This window comes from Haliotis rubra, unplaced genomic scaffold, assembly GCF_003918875.1.
Source record: "Haliotis rubra isolate DU_JTF1 unplaced genomic scaffold, ASM391887v1 Scf8, whole genome shotgun sequence".
Taxonomy (NCBI): domain Eukaryota; kingdom Metazoa; phylum Mollusca; class Gastropoda; order Lepetellida; family Haliotidae; genus Haliotis; species Haliotis rubra.
In genome coordinates, this window is record NW_025767523.1 from 3226595 (window position 1) to 3238575 (window position 11981).

The following is an 11981-nucleotide window of genomic DNA, read 5'->3' on the forward strand; positions in this document are numbered from 1 at the left end:
CTGATGTTTAGTTTCACACTATACCCATATTTTATCTTACTGATGTTTAGTTGCACACTATACCCATATTCTATCTCTCTGATGTTTAGTTGCACAGTATACCCATATTTTATCTTACTGATGTTTAGTTTCACACTATACCCATATTTTATCTCTCTGATGTTTAGTTGCACAGTATACCCATATTTTATCTTACTGATGTTTAGTTTCACACTATACCCATATTCTATCTCTCTGATGTTAGTTGCACATTATACCCATATTTAATCTCTCTGATGTTTAGTTGCACACTATACCCATATTTTATCTTACTGATGTTTAGTTGCACACTATACCCATATTCTATCTCTCTGATGTTTAGTTGCACAGTATACCCATATTTTATCTTACTGATGTTTAGTTGCACACTATACCCATATTTTATCTCTCTGATGTTTAGTTGCACACTATACCCATATTCTATCTCTCTGATGTTTAGTTGCACACTATACCCATATTTTATCTCTGATGTTTAGTTACACACTATACCCATATTTTATCTCTCTGATGTTTAGTTTCACACTATACCCATATTTTATCTTACTGATGTTTAGTTGCACACTATACCCATATTTTATCTCTCTGATGTTTAGTTGCACAGTATACCCATATTTTATCTTACTGATGTTTAGTTTCACACTATACCCATATTTTATCTCTCTGATGTTTAGTTGCACACTATACCCATATTTTATCTCTCTGATGTTTAGTTGCACACTATACCCATATTTTATCTTACTGATGTTTAGTTGCACACTATACCCATATTTTAACTCTCTGATGTTTAGTTGCACAGTATACCCATATTTTATCTTACTGATGTTAGTACCACACTATACCCATATTTAATCTCTCTCATCTCACTCACTCATAATGGCCAGGAAGATAAAACGTGACTACTCAATAAATACATTATTGAACTGGCAGATCCGTAAAACAAGGCAGATGGCCAGGTGAGTGCCAACAAACCTTTCTCCGAAAAACCTTTAACGTTCTATTGCAAGCTCCTGGCGGTAAAATGGAAAATAAAATAGCTCAATGAGTTTATTCATATACAAAACGTCAAAGTAGGAATATTCTTTATCCAATCAAAGTCCCAAATGCGTGATTTACGGCGTTCATGAGAGGGAAAGCTTTGCCACAGATGCCGCTGAAGTCGTCCATGTCCAGGGCCCACACCATCACGCCGCCAAAGCCGTTGTCGATGACGTATTTGACCTACAACACAAACAACATTACTCTCCATATTTTACTTCAACGTTTGACGATAGACACTGAACTGAAAGAACACGTCTAAAAGTTTCTGTTAATGCTTTTAAAACTTGTCTCACCACAAGAAAGGAAAGAAAGAAGAGGAAAAAGAAAATAATAGATGATCTAACTATCCCGAGGGATATCAAGAAAGCATTCCCGACCACAGAGGGTCGCCTCACCTTCGCCGCCAGACTCTTCTCGTCATCATACCCCACCCACTGGTCCTTGCTGACCAGGTAGGGGACCTTCTGTGAGTCGATACGCTGACCAGTGGCGCCGTCCTGCAGGATCTTGCACACCTGCACACAGGGACATCACTGAGTGTACTTTCAGTTACAGTTAAAATTAAAACGTTTTGCGTTAATTGTATACCTGGTGATATTATCGCAACCACCTTGAATGAAGATATAACCATTTGTTCCAAAGAAAACACTACTAGTACTGCTCCAACCACTGAAACTACCACTATCACTGTTCCTACTACTACTACTACTACTACTACTACTACTACTACTACTACTACTACTACTACTACTACTACTACTACTACTACTACTACTACAACTACTACTATTACCTTCAATATTAACACTGCTACTGCTACTACTGCTGCTGTTACCACTTATACTACGGCTACTTCCGACCTACTACAACTACCACTAGTAAAATCATTATTACGACTGTTACTACTACGATTTCTAATCCGCTTCTTCTGCGTCTACTACTTCTATCACGACGTTTATCGCTATATACTTTCCTCCTTCTGTAGACGGAGATTACCACTGTCGTTGCCACTACGACAACTAATATTAATCACATAATAGTACGCTAGTCTCCCGCACGTCACAATTCGCTAGTGTCCAACCACCTCACAGCACGCTAGTGTCCAACCACCTCACAGCACGCTAGCGTCCAACCACCTCACAGCACGTTAGCGTCCAACCACCTCACAGCACGCTATTGTCCCGCAGGTCACCAAACGCTAGTGTCCAACCACCTCATAGCGCGCCAGCGTCCAACCACCTCACAGCACGCTAGTGTCCAACCACCTCACAGCACGCTAGCCTTCAACCACCTCACAGCACGCTAGCGTCCAACCACCTCACAGCACGCTAGCGTCCAACCGCCTCACAGCACGCTAGTTTCCAACCGCCTCACAGCACGCTAGCGTCCAACCACCTCACAGCACGCTAGCGTCCAACCTCACAGCACGCTAGCCAACCACCTCACAGCACGCTAGTGTCCCGAACGTCACAATACGCTAGTGTTCCGCACGTCACAATACGCTAGTGTCCAACCACCTCACAGCACGCTAGTGTCCAACCACCTCACAGCACGCTAGTGTCCCGAACGTCACAATACGCTAGTGTTCCGCACGTCACAATACGCTAGTGTCCAACCACCTCACAGAACGCTAGTGTCCCGCACGTCACAATTTGCTGGTGTTTCGCACGTCACAATTTGCTACTATTCAATCAAACTCAAAGCACGCTAGTGTCAACTCACATCTGAGTACCCTAGTGTCCAACTCACCTCAGAACTTACGCTACTGTCTCACTCACCTCACAGAACTCTAGTGTCCCGCACGTCAAAATTCTCACCTCAGAGTGCGTTAGTGTCCAACTCACACTCAGCACGCTAGTGTCAACTCACATCTGAGTACCCTAGTGTCCAACTCACCTCAGGACTTGCGCTACTGTCTCACTCACCTCACAGTACCCTAGTGTCCAACTCACCTCAGGACTTACGCTACTGTCTCACTCACCTCACAGTACGCTAGTGTCCAACTCACCTCAGGACTTACGCTACTGTCTCACTCACCTCATAGTACGCTAGTGTCCAACTCACCTCAGGACTTACGCTACTGTCTCACTCACCTCATAATACGCTAGTGTCCAACTCACCTCAGGACTTACGCTACTGTCTCACTCACCTAATAGTACGCTAGTGTCCAACTCACCTCAGGACTTACGCTACTGTCTCACTCACCTCATAATACGCTAGTGTCCAACTCACCTCAGGACTTACGCTACTGTCTCACTCACCTCACGCTAGTGTCCAACTCACCTCAGGACTTACGCTACTGTCTCACTCTCCTCATAGTACGCTTGTGTCCAACTCACCTCAGGACTTACGCTACTGTCTCACTCACCTCATAGTACCCTAGTGTCCAACTCACCTCAGGACTTACGCTACTGTCTCACTCACCTCATAATACGCTAGTGTCCCATTCTCTTTGGTGTAGTTTCCAGCCCTGCCAGGTCCACTCACACTCCCTCCAGACATTGTGTACGTCCGACTATAAAACGGAACCCCAATTAGAATCTTGTCCTTTGGAATGCCCAGATTTGCCCAGTACGTGGCAAGGTAGTCCTGCAAAACCCAAACGTTTCAAATGAAGAAAAATTGTTTATAGTAAACAATATCTCCAAATTGTGGCGAGGCTATGGGACGAGGGGTCGTGACATTATGAAACCCCAAGAGATAATACCTTGACCTATCATCCATTTAAGTCTCATCACACTGGTGATCATAGAGCATCTTATCATCTCGATAGTATTTGAGGCTTCCTGGCTTTCATTACCAGACAGGGAATCTCGGTTGAAGACACTATGACAATGTTATTACATAAAAGATTCAAAGAGATTTTCTCATCCCTGCTAACCGCAAATCAAGAAGTGTCACTTACGACGTTGTTGGTCTTGTCGGTGGGCGAACCGAAGAGGGAGGAGTGGTGAGCCGCCGTCTTCAGCTCCTCCCATTCCCCGTGCATGTCGTACGTCATCAGGTTTATCAGATCCAGGTTACTGAAAATGATTTAATCATGGAAGCATTAGTCGCAGTGTGAACTGGACAATGTAATCAAGAGTCGCTTGTGCCTCAAGTTTTGTCTCGAAGATGTCCAGGTCGTACTGATCTGGGCATGTATGGGTCTCGATAACACATCTGTACTGACCTGGCGATGTATTGGTCATGATAACACATATGTACTGACCTGGCGATGTATGGGTCATGACAACACAACAGTACTGACCTGACCATGTATGGGTCATGACAACACAACAGTACTGTGGCATGACAACACAACAGTACTGACCTGACGATGTATGGGTCATGACAACACAACAGTACTGACCTGACAATGTATGGGTCATGGCAACACAACAGTACTGCCCTGGCGATGTATGGGTCATGACAACACAACAGTACTGACCTGACCATGTATGGGTCATGACAACACAACAGTACTGACCTGACGATGTATGGGTCATGAAAACACAACAGAACTGATCTGACGATGTGTGGGTCAACAGAACTGACCTGACGATGTATGGGTCATGACAACACAACAGTACTGACCTTGCGAGTTTGACAGGCTCGTACGACACGCCGATCTGATAGGGAGTTGGGGACAGGGCCGCGGTCAGTAGGAGTCTATCCTTGCCGGTCTGAGATGCTTCGGCTTCAAAAGCTTGACGTAATAGCTTAAAGAAAAACAGGAAGTCATACCATATGAAATGTTATTAAATTAGTCAAAGTGAAATATCAACTACAGTCTCTTTGTAATTTTCCATTGGTGTGAGTGAAAATTGTTTTACACCGCTTGCAATATTTCAGCAATGTCAGAGGACTACTCTGCCGAGCCAGTTCTCAAAGACTAGTTTTCTGTTCACATTGAATGATTTTGCAGTTGTCCAGGAAATGTTTTGCTTGTGAATTTTTGAATTGCCTGGATACAATTCTAGTCTGTTTCACCCAACGTTTGCAACATTTCCATGAAATTTTTGAAGAGAGCTCTGCTTCTCGCACTTTAGATAAAATTAAGACTTAAGGTTTGTTTTAAATGCAACTGCCCCTTCTAAGATTCCAGAGAATGCCTGTGGGGAATTTGGTAGGGGTTTTAGTGGCAATGGGCCACCTGGATCATCCTTGTGAAGCGCTGTTTGTCGCTTGGGGAACCTCCTCTCGTTGCCGGAAATTCCCAATCTACGTCAAGGCCGTCAAAATTACGGCTACGTAAGAATTTGATGGCGTTTCCTGCGAAGGTGTTAGTGTTGTTATCAGTTGATGCCAGAAGAGAGAATTCTTTCAGCTTCCCATTCCATCCCCCAATAGAAAGAAGCAGTTTTATGTTCGGATCCTGTTTCTTCAAGCTCGTAAACCGTCTGTACCTTAAGAGCAAAAGATAAAACATAGATATTTTACGTCGACGATTAAGTTTGTTAATGGAAAATACACTAGCGGTCGCAGTTCCCTAAACAGAGTTGTGGCCCTTAGAAGTGTTAGGATTCCCTGACTGATTATGTTCACCTAACCTGTGTTTCAACAAAGTGATCAATTTCCACGACATGCGTCGCATCTGGCGTTCCTTCCAAATGAGGGCGACAAAATAGAATCTTGCGGCTTAAAATGTAACTCACTCATGTGTTCATGTTTCATCCGAATAACAGAAGAATAGGCAAGTTCATCAAGTCCAGGGGCGGTGGGGTAGCCTAGTGGTTAAAGCGTTGGCTCGTCACGCCGAAGACCCGGGTTCGATTCCCCACATGGGCACAATGTGTTAAGCCCATTTCTGGTGTCCCCCCGCCGTGATATTGCTGGAATATTGCTAAAAGCGGCGTAAAACTCAACTTAGTCAGTCAGTCATCAAGTCCATCATCTGTATAGCTTATACATGTGCATGAGTGTGATTTAGAAAAAAACCTGCATGTTTGGATAAATCACCAGTGTACCCTATTTTGCATACATTTTGCACATTGCCCAGCGATAATAACGTAATCCAAAATCTGGAGGTGGATAGATAGCTGACTATACGTAACATCAAAATTTGATTTAGCAGTAAAGTGCAAGTGTTTTGATTTATCTGATTTTATCTGAATTTGGAGTACTGGTGGCCAGTCACACTGAATTTGGAACTGCCATGTCGACAGGGTTATCCAGGGTTATGAAAGTGCACATACATCACTGGATCGTCCGCGGGGTCTCCAGGGATGATTTTAGTTCCGGTGGCGTCAATTTCGGCGAAGGCGTAAGACAGGTGTGTGCACAGGTTGACGCTGACGTCCTCAGGGTTGAAGGCCACGGGATTGGCACGGTAACGTGCCCAGCCGGCAAAGTAGCAGAACCGCTGGTATTTCACCGCTGTTGATGAACCTGAACATACATAACTGAATAGACCTTGGTTCAAGATGCAATCCAATGCTTTCAGTGCAGTTGCGTTAACTAAAAGCTGAACTGGAAGCATGATTTCCATAAAATGTGGGCCCGTGAAGATCCGGGTAGAATTGGTCTTCAGCAACCCATGCTTGTCGTAAGAGGCGACTAACGGGATCGGGTGGTCAGGCTCGCTGACTTAAACTTGTCATCGTATCCCAATTGCGTAGATGGATGATTATGTTGTTGATCACTGGATGGTCTGGTCCAGATTCGATAATTTACAGACCGCCGCCATATAGCTGGAATATTGCTGAGAGCGGCGTTAAACAAAAGCAAAGCCAAAACATAACATGTCATATATGAGATGGACTTTTGAAAATATATAGTTACAGACTTGTGTTCATACGACTGTCACGAATTGTGAATACGTACATATTACAAATTCCAACCATTTAACTCTGAACACATGTACACGTCCCCTTTGATGCGTTCATCTTCTGTTATACAGACCATTATATCTCCATTCATTTCTTTCTCATTTAGGTAATATAGGCGTAGATGCCCTCTATTCAAAGATTTAAAAGAACGACAAGCGATTCTTGCTCAAAAGTTGTTCGAACAAGGCAGTAACATTCAAGGTCTTTAGTGAGTGAGTGAGTTGAGTTTTACGCGACTTTTAGCATTATTCCAGCAATATCACGGCGGTTGACACAGAAATGTCGTGTTGTAAGAGTTTAGCTTTTAAATCGATTATATATATCGTGGGCTCGTGGTTAAGGGGCAGCGATTGTGTGATGGAGATGATGACGTCCCTTTGGAATCGAAGAACTTAAGTCGAATTGGTCCGAGTGTTATATTCTCATATAGATATATATTACCCATGGATAATCGAGGGTGAAAAAACCAAATTTGGGTGTTAACAAAATTAGGTAAATAAATCGATCTCGTGTCGAGTATACATGATTACATTCAGATTGTCGATGTTCTACCAGAAAGTGAACTGTCGGACAAAAGTGGGTGAGTGAAAGAGTTTGGTTTTTTGCCGCTTTTAGCAATATTCCAGCAATAGCACGGCGGGGGACACCAGAAATGGGCTTCACACATTGTACCCATGTGGGGAATCGAACCCCGGTCTTCGGCGTGACGAGCGAACGCTTTAACCACTAGGCTACCCCATCGCCCCGGGCATAAGAAAGTACATACCTGTGTGAGGTCTGGCTAAATATGAACGAACAAGATAATATGGATATTCAATGTTGATGTATTGGATACAGGTTGAGTTGGGGGTTTTCAGGAGTTCGCACCTGATTGTTTACACTGTTTCCGGGACTGTTTTCAGCCTAATAACGTCTCCCAAACCCACTTTCCAATTATATACATGTACTTTCTATTGTCAGACCGTAGTAAAGGCATCTAACCTTTGAACTGAGAGAATAGCTTGTCAGGGCATTTCTCGTAATAGCGATGGATAACGAAGACTTAGCATAAAACCAAGTATAAAACTATAATGTGGACACTATCACTGTCCGTGCGGGTGCGGTGTGGTAGCCTAATGGTTAAAGCGTTCGCTCGTCACGCCGAAGACCAGGTTCGATTCCCCACATGGGTACAATGTCTGAAGCCTCTTTCTGGTGTCCCCGGTCGTGAAATTGCTGGAATATTGCTAAAACTAAACTCATTGACTCGCTCACTGTTCATGCACCAGTACACTTACCCTGGGCCTGCCATGCTAGCAGCAAGAGAGCAAACTGTAAGTACGAACACATTCCACAACACCTGTACAGCCTGCAAACAAATGTAAAATATATTCAACCGCAAGGTGTTTGAGAACCAAGACGCACAGCAGAATGTACACTGTTAGCTTTATGAAAGGCACAAGATGTCATTAACCCGGTTCCGTAAAGCGATCTTAGCACTAAGACGGCCGTAACCCTTTACATCAACTAGGAGATACGATAACCGTTAGGCACAACCCTTTACATCAAGTAAGAGATACGAGGTCATTAACCCGGTTCCATAAAGCGATCTTAGCACTAAGACGGCCGTAACCCGTAACTTTACATTAACTAAGAGATACGATAACCGTTAGGCACAAGATGTCATTAACCCGTAGGCACAATGGTTCCATAAAGGCCGAACACTCATTAACAAAGAGATACGATAACCGTTAGGCAAACGGTTCCGTAAAGCGATCTTTACATTAATTAACTAAGATACGATAACCGTTAGGCACAAGAGGTCATTAACCCGGTTCCGTAAAGCGATCTTAGCACTAAGACGGCCGTAACCCTTTACATTAACAAAGAGATACGATAACCGTTAGGCACAAGAGGTCATTAACCCGGTTCCGTAAAGCGATCTTAGCACTAAGACGGCCGTAACCCTTTACATTAACTAAGAGATACGATAACCGTTAAGCACAAGAGGTCATTAACCCGGTTCCGTAAAGCGATCTTAGCACTAAGACGGCCGTAACCCTTTACATTAACAAGGAGATACGATAACCGTTAGGCACAAGATGTCATTAACCCGGTTCCATAAAGCGATTTTAGCACTAAGACGGCCGTAACCCTTTACATTAACGTAAGAGATACGATAACCGTTAAGCACAAGAGGTCATTAACCCGGTTCCGTAAAGCGATCTTAGCACTAAGACGGCCGTAACCCTTTACATTAACAAAGAGATACGATAACCGTTAGGCACAAGATGTCATTAACCCGGTTCCATAAAGCGATCTTTAGCACTAAAACGGCCGTAACCCTTTACATTAACTAAGAGATACGATAACCGTTAAGCACAAGAGGTCATTAACCCGGTTCCGTAAAGCGATCTTAGCACTAAGACGGCTGTAACCCTTTACATTAACAAAGAGATACGATAACCGTTAGGCACAAAGATGTCATTAACCCGGTTCCATAAAGCATCTTAGCACTAAGACGGCCGTAACCCTTTACATTAACTCGATCATATAGGTCATTAACCCGGTTCCATAAAGAAACTAAGACGGCCGTTTTACATTAACTAAGAGATACGATAACCGTCAGGCTGAATAGGTCATTAACCCGGTTCCATAAAGCGATCTTAACCGGCCGTAACACTTTACATTAACTATCTAACCGTTACATTAACAAAAGAGATCTTACGATAAGATCTAGACGTTAATCCTTTACATTAACAAAGAGATACGATAACCGTTAGGCTTAAGAGATCCATAAAGCGATCTTAGCAGCAGGTGGTCATAACTTTCGTATTTTAACATACTGTATTTATTGTCTACATACACTAGCGTAATCATTTAAATGAACAAAGAATTGGTGTGACATCATCCAAATTATTGCCTTACAAAGTACCAAGCAGAAATGGATTACTATATAATCATCATCTTTTTCTTTAACTTAAACACATACTTAAGAAGTTTAAGCACTAATATCTAGCTTTGTAAACCAGGATCTAGGCCATCATGGTTCTGCATTCATCCAAATCACCTGTTTCTGCTTGGACGGTGATAAGACGCGATTTGTACACTGGCCAACTTGACAAGACTTACCAAGCAATACGTGTCTGCGTCCAATATATGCGAGAATACAGATTAGCAATATCAGAAATATTTAAATCGCTATCGTATGTACTGATACATGTCATTTATCGTATATTTTAATAATTCTGACCTTTTAAGATTTGTGATTAAAAATATTTGTGTTCAATTGACATCAAACATACAGAAAAGCGCTAAAGCCTATTCCCTATGACATCTCTACTGAAGTGTTGTCGATGTACGATTCCGACTATATCATTAAAACGTGTTCACGAATCACCACCAAGAGGTCATGACACCAGGTGTTTGCAGAAAGATCAACGTATTCTTCCCATCCTGTGACACACGTCACAAAGCTTGACGTAACGTCTCTTCAATCACATCTAACGTAAACTGAAGCAAATAAAGCTTACGCGACCGAAACCCCAACAAACATTGACCGATTATACATACCTGCGTATTTATGGGAAAACGGAATGTGTATGGTGACTTCAGGGACTGTGTCCTGATTTTAATCACCTGTTGTAAGCGTGGCAAGATAGTAGAGACCGGCAAGTGTGTTCGTTCTTGTGATTGTGGAGGAGTGGCATTCTGAAGGAACCCAGGTACCGAACATAGAAGATTAAAGACGACAGTGGATCACTTACGCGATTAATCTTTAAAAAAATAGTTTCCTTGACTTTGACAAAATATATGAATTTCTAATTATTTATATTTTCAATGAAATTTGAAAACATGAAATGTCGCATGATTTGAGTTTTTCCAGATGAATCTAATTGTTTTTCAATTAATCTGTAACAGCAGTAATCTGTACAGGTACACAAGACACTCTTCGAGCTATATGACGGGGTCTGTAAATAATCGAAAATGCATGGGTCAAACCAACGGTTGACATTATGAGCACTGATATACGCTTTGCCTTGACATATGTAGCTAGCAGGACCGCAGTGATAGGGAAAGTTGAATGAAACAACAGTTTTACAATGCTTAGTTACACTTTATGGCGCTCTACTTCTGTGGTCTTTGGTAGTACAATCATCATCACATTATGGTGTTCTACTTATGTAGTGCTAGGTAACTCAGTCATCCCGTTGTGGTGTTCTACTTCTGTAGTGTTAGGTAACTCTATCATCACGTTATGGTGTTCTACTTCTGTAGTGTTAGGTAACTCTATCATCACGTTATGGTGTTCTACTTCTGTAGTGTAAGGTAACTGTATCATCACGTTATGGTGTTCTACTTCTGTAGTGTTAGGTAACTCTATCATCACGTTATGGTGTTCTACTTCTGTAGTGTTAGGTAACTCTATCATCACGTTATGGTGTTCTACTTCTGTAGTGTTAGGTAACTCTATCATCACGTTATGGTGTTCTACTTCTGTAGTGTTAGGCAACTCTATCATCACGTTATGGTGTTCTACTTCTGTTGTGTTAGGTAACTCTATCATCACGTTATGGTGTCCTACTTCTGTTGTGTTAGGTAACTCTATCATCACGTTATGGTGTTCTACTTCTGTAGTGTAAGGTAACTCTATCATCACGTTATGGTGTTCTACTTCTGTTGTGTTAGGTAACTCTATCATCACGTTATGGTGTTCTACTTCTGTTGTGTTAGGTAACTCTATCATCACGTTATGGTGTTCTACTTCTGTGGTTAGTAACTCTACCATCACGTTATGGTGTTCTACTTCTGTTGTGTTAGGTAACTCTATCATCACGTTATGGTGTTCTACTTCTGTAGTGTTAGGTAACTCTATCATCACGTTATGGTGTTCTACTTCTGTAGTATAAGGTAACCCTATCATCACGTTATGGTGTTCTACTTCTGTTGTGTTAGGTAACTCTAACATCACATTATGGTGTTCTACTTCTGTAATGTAAGGTAACTCTATCATCACGTTATGGTGTTCTACTTCTGTAGTGTTAGGTAACTCTATCATCACGTTATGGTGTTCTACTTCTGTAGTGTTAGGTAACTCTATCATCACGTTATGGT

General features: G+C 42.3%; 1 protein-coding gene across 2 annotated transcripts; it reads right to left on the reverse strand.

Annotated features, from left to right (window-relative positions):
• Positions 1-1069: 1069 nt before the first annotated feature.
• Positions 1070-10575, reverse strand: LOC124261507 (chitotriosidase-1-like). Of its 2 annotated transcripts, none has more exons than XM_046695826.1 (9): positions 10440-10575; positions 8165-8235; positions 6255-6447; positions 5213-5465; positions 4654-4778; positions 3983-4100; positions 3502-3666; positions 1473-1592; positions 1070-1257 (listed from the first exon to the last, which is right to left on the reverse strand). In XM_046695826.1, the coding sequence occupies exons 2-9, from the start codon at positions 8214-8216 to the stop codon at positions 1120-1122; spliced, it is 1164 nt and encodes a 387-aa protein (XP_046551782.1). In that variant the 5' UTR covers positions 8217-8235; positions 10440-10575; the 3' UTR covers positions 1070-1119. The 2 variants fall into 2 exon arrangements, with proteins under 2 accessions (XP_046551782.1, XP_046551783.1); XM_046695827.1 differs by lacking the exon at positions 10440-10575 and adding an exon at positions 9863-9883.
• Positions 10576-11981: the final 1406 nt, after the last annotated feature.